General features: G+C 42.9%; 1 protein-coding gene across 1 annotated transcript in view; it reads left to right on the top strand.

Annotated features, from left to right (window-relative positions):
• snx29 (sorting nexin 29) overlaps positions 1–20,024 on the top strand; it is a 128,032-nt gene that overhangs the window by 65,395 nt on the left and 42,613 nt on the right. The window contains exons 16-18 of the mRNA XM_056365893.1: positions 14,061–14,177; positions 16,352–16,407; positions 16,854–16,935. Of these exons, the coding sequence (XP_056221868.1) occupies positions 14,061–14,177; positions 16,352–16,407; positions 16,854–16,935 (255 nt within the window). The remainder of the gene's footprint in view (positions 1–14,060; positions 14,178–16,351; positions 16,408–16,853; positions 16,936–20,024) is intronic.

Here is a 20,024-nt window from a genome sequence, read left to right as displayed (position 1 = left end):
CTTCTTATGGGCGGGAGAACAAGCTGAAAACACATCAACACATAAACTTATCATGAAACAATTGCTAATTTACACATGCAGAAGCATTAGCATTCGTTTGGAGTTGTGTTTCTGCTCTCCTGATTAATTCGAGTGAAATATTCTCTCTCTTCACCAGCTCTTGAGGGAACTATCTGGCTTTCTAGCTGCTAAATGCTCCAGTATGTTCATCAGCTAGTTGCTAACGTTGTCTGCCTGCTGTTTGTTGCTGGGCAGGTCGTGTGAAGTGTCTTAACAAGAGCCGTTTTGCTGAAAACAGTTGCCTGCTGGAGCTGGAAACGAGGGTGATGAGAGTGGAGTTTGTAGATCAGAAAATCAATACAACAAGCTTTCAAGAAGCTATTTGTACGTCTTGCTATCACATAGCAAAATAACAGCTGTTTACTTACCAGTGTAGAGGAAACGTTGCCAGTTCAGCATCCAACTTCATTCCTTCACTCGCGAAGAGTTGTCAGCAACACCGATGTTAACTAGTGTCTCTATCACGTCTTTTCTTCTACTGAAGCTAGCACGCTAACAAGCTAGCTCCGACTCGTCTCATCATTTTTTGATAGTAACTATGTTCGGCGGCAGAGAAAACTTACACGTAGAGTCTAAAAGGCTCAGTAGAGCTGAAGAACTGCAGAGTTGGGTCATAATTCTCTGTGGATTTAATAACAACCCCTTTCACTTTATACACATTCACTTGATCCATTGCTGATATAAAAACATTGATTAGTGCATCTTTAATGCAGCTCCTTCTGTGCTTGTAATTTCTAATAAATAAAAAACATGATTAGGGGTGTAGTATACATCCTTTCCTGATTCATTAAACACAGCTGAACCTCTTACCAGCTGTTTGAATGACAGGTGTCTGTCAACCTGGGTTGCCTGATCATCTGTGTTTTCTATTTTAAATAATCTTTTACCTTAGTTTCATCCACCCTTGAACAATTATTTAACCAAACTGACTAAGAACATGAACACAGCAGTGACTTGCGGAGGAAGTGTTTATTTTTACCCTTTGATGATTCCAGGATCTTCTTCTTCTGCTTTCTTACTCCCTTGTTCACACTTCTTACTCTCTCTCGTCACTCCTTTAGCTCCTCTCCTTCACTTCTCACCTGTGACAGCGACGCAGTGATATGAGGTGTGTTAATGCGTTCGTTCGTGCGTGCGTGCATTCACCAGTTGTGTAAACTTCATGTCAGGATAAGTGGGGAATTCTCGCACAAATCTACATGGATGCTTGATCTAATTGGGTTTGAAAGTGGGAGGGCTCTTCAACATATCCCAGCGGACCGGCGCTTGTCGGGAAATGAACGAAAAAGAGAATGAAATGAGAGAAAGACGGACGGATGCAGAGAGAGAGATAAAATCGAGGAGGGAAGAAAGTAAAACTACAACAACTCAAGGGGGATAAATGCAAAAGCTTATTAATTTACATCTTTATTGCGTGGTATTTTTCATTGAGTGTGAGAAATAAAAACAAATTACATAATTCAGGTCGTCCGCTGAGATTTCAGAGAAACAGCAAAACTCCATGACACTGATCTGTGAGGCTGGACTGATAAGGGAAAGGTGGGCAGGTAGTGATGTAACGCGTCCTCTTATCAGTGCTCACAGGCTGTTGGTGTCAAGCTGATGGTAGCCTGTACAGTACACAACCGTCCCTCTGGACTTATCGGCCTGCAGATCATTCACACTCGCCAGCGTGTGACTGTTTGTTATAATTACATTTTTAATCCATTCTGAAACTGAAGTGATATTTGCGTCGATGTGGCATTGAGTTATTGAATTATCACTGAGTGTTTTTTACCCATACGGTATAGAATAATGTCAGGATGCCGTTGGCAGCATAATTATTGTTGGTGTCTCTCAGTTGTCGTACAGACAAACTGATAAAAACAGACAGAGTGTGAAGACTCGCCTCTCCTTACGCACTTTGGATTTTCAGACTCGGTGTTTTAAGCCACTTGTGAAAGAGACGTTCAAGGACTCTTCTCGAGTGAGGCGAGGCTACGTTCGTGTCTCGGAAAAAGGAAATTTGAATCTTTTTAAGAAGTTATTAATGCTGCCTACAAGTGGGTTGAATGATAATTTACAAACCAAAGTGAAATTAATAGAAAAGCTGCCCACAAGAGACTACTGTATGTCTGACTTAATATAACTATGAAAATACAACATATACAACCACCTATACTCTCGTCATGTGACCCGCATGACAACTGAGCAAACTCTTTTGCTCGGATGTCATGCTAATGCTGCTATTGGCGCTATAAAGACCATGGGTTGATTAAAAGTTTAGGGGAAAAAAAGCTTGTAAGTTGACCTTGATTTTAGATTATTTTCTTAAACTACTGACTGAACTTTCATGTTCAAATAACTAAGAAACTTTCAACAGAGACTAAACAGTCTTCCGGATTAAAGCTACAAAGCTAATTGCTATTAGCTAATAGCTAATGTTGTTGCAGTCTAGACGAATCGTTGCAAGTTCAGCATCAAACTTCATTCGTTTACTCACAGAGAGCTGTCTTCCAGAGGTGGAAAGTGACCCATCTTTTGCTTCTTTTTCTATTGCTTTTCTCCTACTGAAGTTAGCATGCTAACGAGCTAGCTCCGGCCTGGCCGACCAGTCTTGTCACTCTCCGATGCCGAGTCACTTTAACCTACACCTTTAACAGCTGCCAATGCTAATGTTGGCTTTGTAGCAATAGCAAAACTTTCAAATAGCTCCTTCACAGACCCAGAAAACGAATATGTTATCAGCTTGGAGTCCACACAGTTTTCAGTTTTGGTCTTTTCACATCACAGATTTTTGTACTTCTCTCCTTCTCTGTGTTCCTTTCACTGGTTTGATGTGGGCAGGGCTCACCTGGAACAAGGCCATGTTTAAAGACATTTGAATCAGAATCTGATGACGGTTGTTGAGCTGTCAGTCAGATCAAAGCTCACCTACACGGTCCTGATGGAGCAGATTAACAGGGTTTTTGAATTAAACTCTTAATAAAAAAAATAAAGATAAGACGTTCCCTTCGGCTTTCATTTTGCTTATTGAGGCATTAAGGTTTTCAGGGGCTTTAGAGATGTATGAAATCATTTGTATGACCCGTCTGTCGATCACCACCAAATTAAACAGATTAGTCATAAGATTACTGTAGCACAGGCACACTTTGAACAGAATTTGTTAGCCATCTAATTAGAGCAGAGATCCAACAGAATTATCTGAGGAGATAACATCACTGGGCAAACTAATACTGTTTTGTAATTTGTCCATTTGGCCTGCGAACAAAATGTGTGTTACAATACATGAATGTAATACAAGCTGGAAGATGCGTTTCTAAGCAGCTGTTACTCATGCAGATGCAGTTTGTTGTTGCCAGTCTGTCCTATGAAACCGTGTACTCTTACTCAAGGCACCTGCAAATTTAAATCATTCGAAGGTGCCTCAATTATTTAAGTATTTCATAATTCGATGAGAGGCTTTTGTGCTTCAAATTGAGGCCTCATTACATCATACACTAGTGCTGTAAACTACCTCGCTCAAAGGCTGGATCATCCTAACCCAAATTCTTCAGCAGACGTCTGACTCACATCCAATAAACAAACAGACTCTAACTACATTAGGAGTCTTGTGACTGTGCATTTACAGTTACAGCTCATATTTTCTGTTGTTGTTTTGTTTTCCCGTAGTGTTTTTTAAAAAAATGTTTCTATCTCTGCTGTGTTGTACTGATAAGTAGAAGGAAAGTGCTTTTGGAGGATAGAGGAGAGATATGGGTCGAAACTTCCAGTGGGATCAGGGATTCTCCCTTTGATCCGCAAGCTCATTAATTAACCATAAACAACATCAAGAACAAGAACAACAATTACAAGCCACCGACTCAGAGTCTCCTCTGTTCAGAGAGAAGATGCAGTAATAACCAGGAGAATATGAACCGATGTGCCTGTATAATGCCCGTTGTTTTTGCTGTGTAATGCACGTAAATGTGACCCTTGAAAAGGCAAAATACTGCATAATGCATGCTATTCTCCTCAGAATAATGCAGGTGAGTCTTCTTTGAAGTGTTTGCACATATTCTGAGTACAAAAGCCTTCCTACGCCTTATTAAATCTTCTTTTACACAAATAATTTCTTTGTTTTGTAATGCCTGTTTCCAGATTGGGATGGTAAAACATTCTCTCTAATGCCTTTGAATTCAAAAGTATAAAGCAAAGGTTTCAGTTATAATTTGTGAGTATTTTATTCATATTTGGCTGAATCATTAAACCAGTATTAAAAACACAATGTTCCTTCTATGGAGCTTGCGGATGAGCACATACAGCGGGGTCCAAAAATCTGCAACCACTTTTGGATGTTAGAGTCTGCAGGAGTCATCCATCTTGCTTTTGAAGCAGCAGGAGATAAAGTTTGTTAAAAACAAGTCTAACTTCATGAACAGACTTTCTGCCAGCTTCATAATGTGATCGCTGAACCCTGATCCCTTTTAGTTACTCTTGCTATGTTTGTTAAGATTTCCATTCTCGCAGTTCACAGTAATAACGGTGGCAGATTTACTTCTCAGAACTCAAACTTAAATGCCACATTTCATTAGCAAATTTTATCAACTGTAGCTAGCTAGCTAATTAAACTATCGTTAGCTAATTTTTAAGCTCACTCATTTTATACCAATAATGGCTGATGACCTCAAAAGAAAAAGGACAAATCAAATAAGTATGTTTCACTTTTGTCAAGAGAAAGACGTGCTTCTTGGTCTTGGAGGTAATCCTCAGTTACTATAGGTGGTAAGCTAATCAGCCTGACATGCTAACGATTACAGCTTTCATTAGTGCAAATAAACACTGTTTGATAAATTCCTTACACATTTGCTCTTTAAGAAAGGCAAACTCTTGCTGAGTCTTACTACAGCATCAAGGAAACACAAATGCTTAAACTTTGACGTGTGCTGCAATAATCCATAACTACCAACTGTCATTTAATCCCCAATCTTCACTCTGGCAAAGTCCCGTCAGTGTATATTAAAATTTTGGCTCTTGATAGTGACGACTTTTTGAATGTAAACCTAATCTTAATCTGTCCAAATACTTTTGGCATGCGTAGACGGGGAGAACATGCACTAAGAGAGGGTTTTAGTCCTCTGAATGTTCATCCGCATTGTGATGAAAACAGCCCGAAATTAAAGCTGACAGACTGTACTTTAACATTGTCATCACTGCAGCGTTTCAAAGTAATAATACTATATAACCCAAAAAGTGAGTGATCCAAGTGCTCATGGGACTCGCTGTGTGATGCGGCAGTGACAAAGCGCTACGTCTGTACCATGGGCCAGATTTAGCCTTTTCTATAAACTCCCATTTCTGTCTTTTCTATTGGTCCATCTGCCGCTCTCATGTGCTCACACTTCTTCAGTCATCTTTCTCCCTCTCTCTTTGTATCTTCTTTCTCCACCTCAGTTCAGAGTGGACAGCACAGCTTGTGATGTCTATATTGGTCCTCTCTCACACTCTTTTTCCTCCTTTTTTTCCCCGTCTCTCAGCCGATGTCTCTCCCTGTTAAGGAGCAGCTGCGCTGAAGTGAGTCAGAGACACAGATAGAGACACAAGCTGCATTTAGATGTACAAAGTAGCCCAGCGTCGGCCATGTTCTGCTTGAGGTCTCACCCAGTTCAAGATGTTTAAGTGAACCTTTGATGCCCTGCGACTGCGTTTCTCTTCTGCCATGAATGGAAAAAAAAGATAAAAGAATTTCCCTTTCGAGTCGCTCCTGTCCTCCCCACTATGAAACGGTCTTAGCTGTGATATGAACACTAAGAACTGCCCCCCATTAGGTTTTATGTAACATCACAGTATGTGATAACATATCCTGATGAACATTTAATTTTTCTAAGAAATGTTCCAGTTGAATTGGAAAAGAGGAAAAGTGCCGAGGACTTCACTTGAGGAAGTATTACATGAAATACTTTCAAAGAAGAATTTACATCAGAAAGAAGATTAAATTTGACTTCTGGACTAAATTTGGGGGAGCATGTGAAAAACTTAAGATGAGTTAGGGGATGATATACTGTACAAAGCAGTAGAAGTGACGTACGTGTCATACTGTAATTTGGAGGTTTTTGTGACCCTGCATGGATTTGTGAGGGTCTGTTTGCATGAGTTATCATCGAGGTGACCCAGTTATCTGAAATGCATGCTACACAACAGCTTGCATGTCATCCCCTTCTCTTTAAGGCAAGTTTCCAGTTGCTCTCTACTTTCAGCTTTCAGATAAAAGCAGAAATGACTTTCTTTAAAAATGTTTCTTAATGTTGCTACAACAGCAGCAAACAGATTTGACTTTGAACTGTATTAGTGCAATACATATATATATCTATATATAGATATAGATATATATATGTGTGTGTGTGTGTGTTTGTGCAGATTGTAAACACTGAAACAATAAACTGCACAAAATATTAAAGGTGTAAATATTTGCAGAATGTAGAAGGAAAGATGTTGTGTTTAGAGAAAGTAGGTTAATTCCCAATGCCGTACCTGCTTCTGTATCTGCTTTAGTCTTCTCATGTTGCCGCTCAACTTTACAGGCCCACAGTCCAGACACGTGGCCCATGATGCATTTCTCCCAGTCTGTCATCATAGCGGCTAATAAAAACAAATGTTTTCTTTAAAAACAGAAATGCATGCTCAGGTGGGAAGCGGCAATGATGCATCGGTGTTACTGGTTAAAAGTGTAAATACACTTATGATGAACGTGCCTGGATTGGTCTGAGCTTCTACATGTACCTGCATCGAGGGCTTAGCTTCCAGAAAGACTTCACTGTGCGAGTAAATGTAGCCACTAAATGTGACCCCAGCTGCTGATATCAGCTCTCCCCCGACCTTGTCTGTCTGTCTGTGCTTTGATATTCTCTCTCTTCCTTCTGACCTCATTTTGCTCCATCCCACTCATCCTATGTGTCCAGTTGAATTAAGGTTATTAGGTTTTGGGTCAGCTACACCACTGCTTCTCTTGCTCTTCTTTTTCTTCTCTCTGTCTCTTTCTTTTGGGGTGGGGGTGGGGGGGTTTCCAGCTCTGCCAGGGCTTTCTTAGCCTCTTTATTCAGGCCAGCTCAGCTTGGTGCGGCTCAGATCAGATCAAACACCAGGGGAGAGGAGAGGAAGAGGCACAAAGAGATTCTGCAGAAATGGGAGAGGAGAGCAGAGGAGGATGACAAGGCGTTGTGTGAAGGCGGAAATTTGTGTGTGCTCTAGAGAGCGTGCATGTGCGGGAGCGTGCGGTCAGCATCACTTGGGTGGCAGTTAGCTATGATGACTCCAGCAGTGCCGACAGTTGCATCACACCGAACCGGCCCTGCAGCAGAGACTAAGTGTCTGATAGCAAACAACAATTTGCATCACTGCTCTGCTGGTCGCGTGTTCAGTCACATCAGGCCATCAAACCGAAACCTTATATTAGATACATTCACGCTAAATGTGTGACGGATTATATAACTGTCACACACAACGTCAACGTCACTATTATCAAATTTGATTTTGCCCAATATAAATCATGAATGACTCCTTTAAACGAAGGCTGTTGTGTGGTGTTTGCATTACAGCAAAAGTTCACAACATTTTGCAGCACCGGATGAAATAAATGAGGCAATTTATCTTTGTTACAAAGAGAATAACCAACATAGATGGTAATGTTCACTGCAGAGCTCACTGTATTTAGTGCATTTGTCATTATTAATTACATCGGGAGAGGAAGTTTTAAGGTTAGGTCATAGTTATTCTTTCCTTTCACGGTTCAGTTTCAGACCTCTTACTCTAATTTAGGTAAATGTTTTAACACGAATTATATCAGTTCCATAGAAAAACGAAATATACAAAGAGAAACGTGTTGAAGAATAAGTTGCTTTAATTTGTTTTATTACAAAATGACTATTTGAAGAAGTAGGATGTCTTTCATTTTTTGCTGGGTCTTTTTTTTTCTCACTGTTTCTCACTTAAAATACATTATGTGAATCATCGGCCTCTTACTCTCCTATCAAATCAATTTCCCTCTTCATAAAACATTTGGGTAGATCATTTTTTTAAAAGATATTTTGAGAACTGCATTGTTTACATAATTTTAGCTAGCTAGCGATTTCCCTGCCACTTTGCTATGATTCCTTTCCACGTTGCTGCCACCATCGGCCGAAACTGCGCAGTGTTCCTTTAAACCTTTCCTACATCCAAGTTTCTTAAACTGGTCGGTTACTTACACACTTAAACTTGAGACATTTCCAAATCCGAACCCGTGACGAGATCAACGTGCTGTCTGCTTGAAGTGATGGAGGTATTTACCAAATTAGTAACTAGCTGTATGAAAATGCTCCTTTACTTGGGAGTTGGGAAAAATACACAGTTTGCATGAGGCTGCAGAAGGAAAAGACTGTGGTGGTTTGTAAACAAGTTGCTGAATTTTCTTGTCCCAGCTCCCGAGGCAGAGCAGCGCAGCACATTGTGGTTACCTTTGTCCCGAGCTTTGATGGGAGGATGGCCCTGGGAGCCGCCTGCCCGAGCCGCACTTTCACGGCTTCAAGGCTGTGGCCTAAAGCAGACGGCGACAGCCTGTTAGGCCTCTGCTTTGCTGACTTGTTGAGCTGTCAGGTTTATTGTGATGTTTTTATGGCTTCACGGTGACAGACTTTCAACTTGAAACTCCGCTGGCATGAAGGCAAATTGGAAGCTGTTCTGTCACCTTCAACACTAACAAGGTTGTGAGTGTCAGGAGGAAAGAGCGAGTGAACGTAGACCGGACACTCAGGCATGTAACATCGTACGACTCCTGCGCTCCTGTTAGAATTAAAACCATCCCTCCAACGTGTTCGGATGCCATGTTCTTTCCAATTAATGTCATTGTTTGTCGCGTTATCGTTTTGAATTTATTGAATTCTTCGTTTTAAATCATTTGTGCAATTAAACTGAAACCTAACTCGTTTCGACAGCGCCCTTTAGTTCTGGAAACCTCTCTGTAATGACTTTGTTTTGGACTGATCTGTTTTTCTCATTTATTTTGTTATCTGGAGGGGATTTCTGCATCCACTAATTCGCCCCCGTCCTGCAGATGTTTATTGGCTGATGCGAGCCTGAAGCGAGCCTTTGGGTGGCCTTCGGTGGAGAAAGGTCAGCTAGAGAGAGGGATAATGCACCTGAGTGATGCCCGCTGCACGTCAGGCTCCAGGCACGAGCGAATCAACGCCGAAACCCGGTTGTGCATTTTAATGACCTTGCGTTAATAACAGTAGAGAATATTAACTTGACCATTTAAACAAATTGGCAACGCTAGCACGTAGCCACACAGCCATGTAACGCACATGTGCACTCACATACACATGCTGTACTGTACATGCAGACACACACACACACACACACACACACACACATACACATACATGCGCCACCAGAGAATGACAAACTGATTAGCTCCCTCTCACTGAGAATTAATTGGGTTTCTTCACGCTTAAAATTAATTCCCTCTTTTATAATGTCCTATTTAAGAGTTGTGGCAGCTAAATAAATGAATAATGAATTGGTTGGTGTGTTGAGGACAGTCGCAGTGTTTCAGGGTGTAACCACTTCCTGTTCCCTGAGTGGAAAATGCCAGGAGGTGATATGCGCCTGTTGGACTTTAACTGGATTTGAAAGTGTCCTTTTGAGGTTTTTGAAAGGACACAGACAGAAACATTGAGATGTCAGGTTTGGGGATTCATTTTTGAGCTGGAGTTGGTTATGTTTTATGTTCAAAGATTACCATCAGCTGTGTTTTATTACTTTGCGGCCCCATCTGATCCCGAGATTTCTAGCATCTCGGCTGTTTAGAGTCACGCAGATATTGACTGAGCGCGCTGATATATCCGTTTTATGCGGTTAAAATAAAAAGTGGCAAGACCGGGGATCAACTGAGCCCAAGTGGTTGGATGCAGTTTGATTCCCTCTATCCAGATTTCTGAACCGTAGTTGTCCAAGTAAAAAGAAGTCTGTTACTTTCCATTATTTCTCACCCTTAAGTAAAAAGACACTTGCAGTTGTTTTGTTTTTTTTTGTTATGAAAATGATTATCGCTCAAATCAGCTGCAAGCGGCTGAAGGCCTTCCAAAATTCCCAGACTTGTTGCAACTAATTTATTTTATACTTTGGATGATTTACTGCCTGTAGAGCTCAGGTTGTATTTGACAGTGGAGAGATTTAACAGCCCTGCCCGAGGAAACGCACAGTGTTATTCACTTCATAACTCCGGAGCCGCAGTTAAACAGTAGAACTGGGAAACAACGACAGACACAAATCACAGAGGACTCTCCCCAATGAAACCTGTTCATTGTAGCAGCTGTTGTGTTGGTGAGAGAAGATGAGCGTCCATTTAAAAGTGCTATTAGACAGACAGAATTGTTACCGATATTTGTGGTAGGATTAGTTTTATTTAGTGTGTGCTATAGTTGTGTGAAGTCTTTACAACGTCTCTCTGATCCTGTTGAACACAATCAGCTGTAATTGTTCGTTTTGTCCGTTTATTCTAATGTTCTCCCTCCGTTCCTCTCAGTCTTTCTGCTTTCTGTTAATCTAACAGAAGGAAGTCTTTGTCTGCCTCAAACCTCTCTTTCACTCCGCATTTTTACTATTTATTAAATATAGACATTAACAATGTAGAGGCAAGTAACTGAAGCAACATCATCTGAGGAGACAATATTTTGGCATCTCCACCTAAGTTAGCAGCTTAAGTTGGCAGGTGATCTTAGCGTTTTTTTTTTTTTTTTGATCGTATTTTAAGCCAAACACACGTCGCAGCTGCTGATCAAAGTGTGATCTGCGGCTCCCGTGGCCTCGCCTGTGCGCCGGTGAATACTGCAGTCGAGAGTGAAGACTTGTCTGTATTCTCTCCTGCTGTCAGGTTCCCCCCCCTTCACACTGAATACCTTCGCCTGAGGAGCTTCAAGGAGTTCATTTAGCAGTGTCTTTTATATCACTCCTTAAAGCACGCTCGCATACTGTAGAATAGTTGTTTTGTATGTAGTTGTTATGTATCACAACTCTACTGATTTAAATGTCAACTTTTACTGTCGGCTCTGTCAGATCTCTCATTGACTGTCTGACCTTCAAATCTAAAGTCCCTAAAGGAGGAATATTTGTTATCATTTCAGCCAGAGGCGGTCTGCTCCAGAGGTGGGGACAAACACGTGTACTGTGGCCTTGCTTTCTGTATTTTTTGAACTGGGGTTGTCATGGCAACTGGAGGCTTGAAACTACTTTAATACCACTGCCAAAAACTGAAGTCAGTGACTTTTATACATTTTTTTTTTTTTTAATATTCATTAAATGTGTTCTCCTGAAATTCCACAGCAGCATCGCCTCTAGAGGGCAGCAGCGTGTGGCTGGGTCCTACTACCACTGATGGACTGAGCTGCAACTGGCTGCTTGGCAGTGACTGCAATCCACCTTAAATGATAGGTTTCATATTGTTTCAAGTCTGTTTTAACAACATTTACATGCCCATATAAACATTTAACTTTTAACATTTAATTTTTTTCCCCTCCTGTCCGTCCTGGCTGCTCAGAGATCAGCTGCTATAACGTGATTCCAATGTGAGAGATGAGGGAAGAAAATCCATCCGTCCTTGTGCTGTGAAAAAACAAAAACAAAACAACATTTATCTTTTCTAGTTTGAGTATTTTTTCCTGCAAAGTTCCCTGTGTATGTAAAGTCCTCCACTGCAGCTGTGGAGGATTTAACGCTGTCTGGGGCATCGTGCAGAGCTCTTACAGTAGAACTGCAATAGGAAGGAACCACAACAATGACCATCACAATGTATATGAGGGTATTTAAGCGTCTTCTTAAAGGAAACAGTTCAGAATTTGAGGGAATACACTAAAATTGATGATGAATATCACTTAAATCTCTGTGTGTTAAAGTAAGGCTTCAGCCAGCTGCTGGTTAGCTAACATAGCTTAGCATAAAGACTGGAAACAGGGGGAAACAGCTAGCCTGGCTTTCTCCAAAGGTAACAACACCCACCTGACAACACGTCTAAACCTCATTAATTAACACATTGTGCTGTTTTTAATCCATCAAAACATTAACCTGGACATTTTTTTTTTTTTTGTGTGTAGCAGTCACTATCTGAAATCTTTTGAGGTTCCCAGGGAGTCGGCAGAGACTTCTGGGAGTTAGTGCATCCAGCCAAGAAACGGCGACGAAGATAGACGTGAACCTGTCTGTGGTTGAAATGTTGTGAGCTGGAGAAAAAGACGATCACCCGGAGTTCAGATGTGTCAGGCAGAAGTATTTATTGTAAGCTCGGCGCCACAGAGAAAATGATGAGCAGTACACAGCCAGAGAGACACTCGCAGCAGCGCCACAACAAGTCTGACAGGACATATATATCTGTACCTTACCCACATACACCTGTATGTATGAAGACGTTATTGGTCACTGTCACATGCTCTCACCTACATTAGTTAATATTACATATGTCTTGTGCTTTGTCAACTTCACTCCTCCTTGACCAGGACTGTGTTTGGGCAGTTTATTCTTCTCCCTGCATCTTTATCTAGAAGACCATGACAGTGAACCTTCGTCTAACAATGTGAGATTGTTATGACCTGAACTCTTGTTGTGAGTAAAGGTCTGCAAGAAGAAGAGCAGAACACTGGTTCATTTTATGAGTTGAATAAACCGGAGTCAGGGCTGGAACGACCAGTTCTCTCTTTGGCTTTACAGACCTCAGCGGACTTCGCCCGGGTCAGTGAATAAAGAATAAGAAGATATATTGGGCCCGACAACATTAAAAGCACCACATTAGTGTTGTTGCAGTGTCCAATAATCATCTATAATGGCACAGATCTCACTTTCCCTGTCATGGATTCTGGTTGATCATCACATGCAAACTCACTGAAAACTCTCTCACTGCGCAGCTCGGATTAGTGGTGTGTTTTTTTTGGTGTTGTTCCTTTTGTTATAGACACAATGTTAGATTCATTCTGCTCACACACTACAGCCTCAGTTTGAAATAAACCCTGATTATTCAGTTTGAAGTCGTAATATTAAATTCTAGACGCAGACTAGTATCAGTCCTGCTCCGACACAAAGCCGCTTTGTGAGGTATCCACTGAACTCTGCTTCAAGTTTATTGTGATCATTATCATTGTTGTTGTTATTACATAACGGGTCTTTACGGCAGTGTGTGGGCTCTTAAATGGGATGTGAATAAGTTAATGTATGAAGGTCTGTGCTGGAGCAATAAGTGGCGCGGCGACTCACCTGTCAGCCGGCGACGGCGCTCTGCCGGAGTGGCCGTGACATCAGGTGTCCTCCTTACAGCACAGTGTGTGTCACAGCTGTCAGTTTCCTGAAGGAGACCTGTCTACACTGCCCGGCATGGTTAGGCAGAGTCTGCCTAACCATGCCGAGGAACACACACACACACACACACACACACACACACACACATACACAGAATAGCCTGGCCATATTTGCAGGAGCACACACATGCACACAGATGTGAATAACACCACGTCAAGGTTAGTTAGAGCTGAAGACAATTGATTAGCAGTCTGGCAGGAGTCTGGCTGTTTAGGATATGAACTGGTTTCACCCCCTCACACTCTCTCGGTCTTTCCCTCTCTCCGTCTCTCTCCCTCCGTCTCTCTCCCTCCGTCTCTCTCCCTGCATCTCTCCTGTCTCTGTCAGGGGTTTGACCGTCTCTCAGAATCTGTCCTGCTGTCAACTTCCATTACGTCTCACCTGGAGTGTCTCTGCCTTTTGTGTCTTGAACAGAAACTGAATTTTTTGAATGTGCTAAAGCTATACATAATGTATTTACAGAATTTTCTCTTCTCTATTTTTTACATAATTGTGTGTTATATAATAATGCTCTTCAGCATGATAAATTAATGTGTTTTCTGTCTTGTTTCTGCGTGTGTGTGTGTGTTTGTGTGTGTGTGTGTGTGTGTGTGTGTGTGTGTGTGTGTGTGTGTGTGTGTGTGTGTGTGTGTGTGTGTGTGTGTGTGTGTGTGTGCACGCTGCAGGTGGCCGAGATGCACGGAGAGTTGATAGAGTTTAATGAGCGTCTCTACCGTTCCCTAATGGCCAAAGACCACCTCATTGTCCAGATGAGACAGGAACTCATTGACCTGAGAGGACCGGTGAGTGACTGGACACACACACATTCACCAAAACACACACACACACACACACACACACACACACACACACATTTCCCTGCAGGTTTGCTCTTTCTTCCTCCTGCCTCCTCTCTCTGTCACTCTGCCATTTTGCTCCCGACTCTCCTCCTCGTGATTCTGTTTGACTTTCATCTCGGCTTCGCCCGGTTTGTTTTTGCAGTGGTGCTCTGCTCATTCTTCTCTCCAGTCAATGGCTGCCGATAACGGTTGCAGATGCAGTTCCCAGAGATAATCTGTCCGTCAAACAGCGTGTCCAGCGCTCACATCTCTCTCCTTCTCCGTGGGTGAAGTTTGATTTTCTGTCGACACTAATGCTAACTATCCATTCCTGCTGTTCATCGGTATTTCAGGCAAAACTACTTTTTCTCAGAAACTTTTTAAGTTGTCCTCTGAAATAACAACAAACACAAACAGAACGCCAACGTCTGGTCATGATTCAGGAGAGCTTGAAGCTGTCAACACACACACACACACACACACACACACACACACACACACACACACACACACACACACACACACACAAACTCTCCACAGTGTGAGTTGATGCATTGGCAGTGATGGGAGCCTCAGGCTGAAGATAGGTCCTCTTATCCCTCAGCTTCAGCCCTGCTCTGCTGGACTGCTCACTATAACTGTGTGCGTGTGTGTGTGTGTGTGTGTGTGTGTGTGTGTGTGTGTGTGTGTGTGTGTGTGTGTCTATCTCTGGCCTCCTGATTGCTGCATGATTCCAGCTTGTAAGAGCTGCTACACATGAGCAGACCGGGTCACTTTCTCACTGTCTCTCTCTCTCTCTTACTCTCTCTCTGTCTCTGTCTCTCTCTCTCTCTCTCTCTCTCTGTCTCTCTCTTCCTCTCTCTCTCTCTCTCTCTTTCTCTCTTTCTCTCCGCCTCACTCTTCCGTTACTTTCTCCGTGTGTGTTTGTGTGAAACTCTTGGAGGGTTTGGCGAAAGCCTCGACGCTACAGACCCCACTGATTGTGACAGTGTTTTAGCCCAGGTTTGTTTAGTGTCCCAGGGAGGACTGAGAAGATGAGAAGCCAGCTCTGGTCGAGAGAGATGTTTACACACACACACACACACACACACACACACACACACACACACACACACACACACACACTCATCCAGAAGAGGCTCACATCTTGACCTGGTCATGTGGGAACTGGAAACATGCAAATAGCGAAACAAATCACAGGTTTAGTGAACTCTCTCTCTCTCTCTCTCTCTCTCTCTCTCTCTCTCTCTCTCTCTCTCTCTCTCTCTCTCTCTCACACACACACACACACACACGCACACACAGAATTGCACAGAAGGTGTCAAATTAGGACAACCACTGCTACCCGGCAGCAGTGGATACTCATCAACAACAAACAGGGATCACACACACACAGACACACACAACACAACACAACACAACACGTGTGCACATGTTGAGGCATTCCAGATGTGTGCCCCAGCTGAGTAAACACTGTATTGCTCCCAACCTTTTTGTTGTGCCCCCTCAGCTCCGTCAGATGAGCTCGAGCTCCCCTCCATCGACGCCACCTGTCGAGTTCTCACTCAGTTCATTTCAGTTGATTTTAAAGAGGAAGTTACTCTATAGAAGTGGATGTTGTAACTATATCTTTCATACAGTTGAACTGTGTTACGGTCAGTTTGGTTAAATCTGCACTTGTATTTGACCTGGTGGCAGAAGATGGAGTTTTTCCTCCTGTTACGTCCATTTGTCACTTTTAGCTAAATTATTTTAATTGTTTATCCACCAGTCAATGTTTTATTCATTCTCAGTTAAAACACATGATGTTCAGGTCGGAGGGCAGTGTGTAGTGTGTAGTGTGTAGTGTAGTGTGTCCCTCCCCCCCTTAATACAAATATATGCATATATTTAAACACATACAGAGTTACTACACTGTATGTGTATGCCCCCTGCCGACTACAAAGTTACCCCCCTGGTTGGGAATCACTGGCACATTGGATACTGTGTGTATTTATGTGTGTGTTTGTGTGTGTGTGTGTGTGTGTGTGTGTGTGTGTGTGTGTGTGTGTGTGTGTGTGTGTGAGTTTGTACTGTATGTGTAATGAATGTCTAATTTGTAGTTTCTTTCTGTCGACCCCCTCACGCTCGTGCACCAGGTCCCAGGAGATTTAAGCCAGACGTCAGACGACCCCAGCTTGTCCGATTTTGAGACGTAAGAATATTTCTCTGTTACTCTCTTGCTCCTTCTCCATCCTTCCCCCTTTTTATATTAATTCACTCTCACCCCCCGGAGTTCCTCTTGTTTTGAATCTTGCAGGAGCTGCGTCATCTCCATGTAAAATATCTGTTCTCCCAGAATAATTATATCCAAGTTATTCTTCCTCAAATTTACCAGTGAACGGAGCTCAAACACAGTTTGGTTTCATACATCCGCTCATTCGTTCTGCTCTCAGTTCAAGACCAAATTAGATTTTGAGGTGTTTTACCAGAGTGAGCTATAATTTGCTCTAACTGTCCAGGCCTAGTGCTGACACACTGTTGATGTTGCTGCTGCCAGTGATAATGATAATGATAATGATGATATGATGATGATGATGCTGATGCTGATGATGATAATGACGACGGCAGTGAGGATGGTTTGTTGTTTGTGCCACTCAGGGCTCATCGCGCTCTCATCAACGTGTGGATCCCCTCTGTGTTCCTGCAGGGCAGAGCCGCCAACGCCTACCACGTCTATCAGGTACAGTCCGCCGCTCCAGCGTCCGCCTGAGCGGCGTCTTCTGTTTACCACGCAAAATCATTTCATCACAACATATTGATTTCACATGCGGCCATGTTTGACATATATTTTATTCATGGTGGGGGGGGAACAATGCCCAGAGGACAAAGACATAATGGGAGAGGGTTTTTTTTCTGCTCATTCTTTTTAATTAAAATATAAACAATACAATAAAGGAAATGAGCTACAAGTTCATTAAACCAAGGAGTGAGGGAAGAAATGAGCAAGCTCTGAAAAACATGTATGTTAATACCTCATCACCAGTGTTCATTAGCATTGTTGCACTCGGCTCAAGTGGCCAATCAGAACACTTAGAGTCAGATAGACTGTGTGAAAGCTCTGTTTATCCGTCCCAGCATTCATTTGCTCCGTTTGATTTATGACCAATCATCTGCAAACCTAGAGACATTCCCATCAGCCTCATCTGTGTCCTGTGTTCAGGCGGGAACAGCCAATGTTAGCACGCTAACAAACTAAACTAAACGTGGTGAACGTTGTAGCTGCTTAGCATCGGCATGTTGGTGTTATATTCTTAAGTTGTGTCATTGCTAGCATTTTAGCATTTTTATGTTAGCGTTTAGCTCAAAGCAACACTGTTGCTGTGTCTGTCTGTGCGTCCACATGCAGTGACACTGTGAACACGGTAAACTCACCGGCGCAGAGCGTGAATTCCAACAGGGTCTCAAATCAAACACCCGCCATCGTTTCACATCCAACTTTTTGACCGTTTTGAGCGCACAGCACGCTGCCGCACTTTTCAATCAGAGGAGGTTTGACACGACCGTCATTTCCTCGTGTTGTCACGCCTCCAGCAGAGCTGTGTGTCCCTTGTCACTGATTGGTGCCTCGCCAAAACTTTTCAAGACATAAACCAATCCCAGAATAGTGACCCACTCCAGTCTGCGCCACTTCTGAGTTTGTAACCAAGTCTTATCAGAGCGTAGGGCGTTACAATAGTGATACTAGAGCAGCTCCTCTTAACTAGAACAGCGGCTCCTGAGCTCTGTGCTGTGGTACTTATCTAAGCGAGGTGTGTTGGGAACTGGACTCGAGAGCCGCTCAACAGACCGGACTTCTGCTTCTCCTTGTTTCTGTCAAGTCATCGAGCAAAGTAGACAACAGCGGCTCATTCCCTCTGTGACTGTTTTACTGTGTCTGTCACATTAACAAGGTGTTACACCTCAGCTCTCACAGCAGCCGTCCCCCCGGTTCCCCCCTTTGAGACACACACACACACACACACACACACACACACACACACACACACACACACAGTCCAGTCCCCTGGTTCAGCTTCTTGAGACAGACAAACTGTCACGCAGACACACATGGATAAACACACATGTATTGCAGTGCGGTCACAAATATGATGCACACACTCATACAAGAAAACACACATGCAAGCGCAGGTACAGCAGACACTTAGTCAGACAGAAAAGTGCACACACACACACACACACACACACACACACACACACACACACTGTGCTGTTATCTGCTCTGTAGCCAGGAGGTACAGCTGTAACGTTAGTCAGGGGAAGCCATACGCGACGGGAAGAGACAGGTGACACATCCTCAGCTCTGACTGATAGTCAGGACTCGCTGGCTATCGAGCTCAGCCCGACTCAACTTATACATAATAGATGTAAACTCGGGGCTCGAGCCGAGAGCTGTCTGATGCCTCTTCTCTGTGAAATTATCTCCGTCCTGTCGACGATTGATGATTTAAAAAAAAAAAAAGATATCCAGGTATTTATCGACACAGTCGCAGCACAGTGTTGGGGAAGTGAGTTGTTCCCCCTCTGCAATTTGGCAGCTTGTTTATGCAGCAGGACGTACAGGTGGGTGCGTCGTAAAAGCAGAGTTTTTGGAGAATTCATTCAACAGATGTTGATTTAACAGATGTTGTCTCTCATGTGTTACCACGAAATCTCAGTCACACGGCGAAGCATCTGATTTTAAGAAAAAAATAAAGACTCCTTTTTCTAATCCAAACAAAGACGGTGGCTGGAAATGACATCTTGCTCACGTTGTTCAACAAAAACCAGCTGTATTCGTATATGTTGATATTTTGCTCCAGTATTTAATATTTTTGGGGACCTGGATATCGGAAATACAGTCGCACCCTGTAAAACAGGTTAAAAATCTTTTCCTCTGGTCCAGTAGACAGAACATTTTTCCATCCAGACGGTTAGAAGAGGATTCGTGTTTTTGTTAAACGGCCTTCTGGGTTTTCAAACCTCTCTGGATATTTACTTTTCAGAACATCAGCTGCTCAGCTCTGTGACTCAGATGTAATTGTAAAACACGAGAGGCTCAAATTTGGGGGCTAATCACTGATGGATTCGGTGAATCCAATGAAAGAAATCGTCTTCCTGTCAGTGATGGACAGTTTGAGGAAATAAAAAATAGTTGGGTTAGAAGTGTGGGAATCACACTGGAGCGTGCAGGAAACTGCCAAGCTTTGGGCAGTAATCAGTGTCCACCTGCAGTTTCAGATTAGTGGATCGACTCCAGCATCGAACCTGAACATTTTCCATGTGTTGCACTGATTTAGCCTAATTTCTCCCTCTCGATAAACGGGCTCAGTGAGACTGCTGTCCAGCCCTGGAGCTGGTATAAAGCGCAGCCCATCTGGTGTATTGGATACTTTCCTTCCCAGGGCTATATTCGTCTAATGGCTCCCTATGGAAACAGCTTTTGTTCTTAGACAGGCTAATGGATGGCCAAGGTTACCGGAGTCATTGTTGTTAAGGTGAGGTTGTTGTGGTGATTGAACACCGAGCCAACAGTCCTTTAAGACCTGAGGGTATCATGAGGAGAAGGCAGGGGGCTTTTTTAAAATACCCTCGAGTGGCTGCATTGGGCTTGTTTTTTTTTTCCCTCTGTCTTTTTCTCAAACTTGCACTTGCATATGCTTGTAAAATTGAACCAATGATGAGAGCAATGAGCCATAGCCGGAGCTGGAGAGGGTTCTGGGAGGCTCGGAGAGTGAATGGGATTTTAGAAGCCGGAGCCTAAGTTAGGTCACAGCAACCTTGTGGTTGAAA

This window comes from Seriola aureovittata, chromosome 21 (genome assembly GCF_021018895.1).
Source record: "Seriola aureovittata isolate HTS-2021-v1 ecotype China chromosome 21, ASM2101889v1, whole genome shotgun sequence".
Lineage (NCBI taxonomy): Eukaryota > Metazoa > Chordata > Actinopteri > Carangiformes > Carangidae > Seriola > Seriola aureovittata.
Note: the sequence above shows the minus strand (reverse complement) of the source record. Positions and strands in the feature narration are given on the sequence as shown.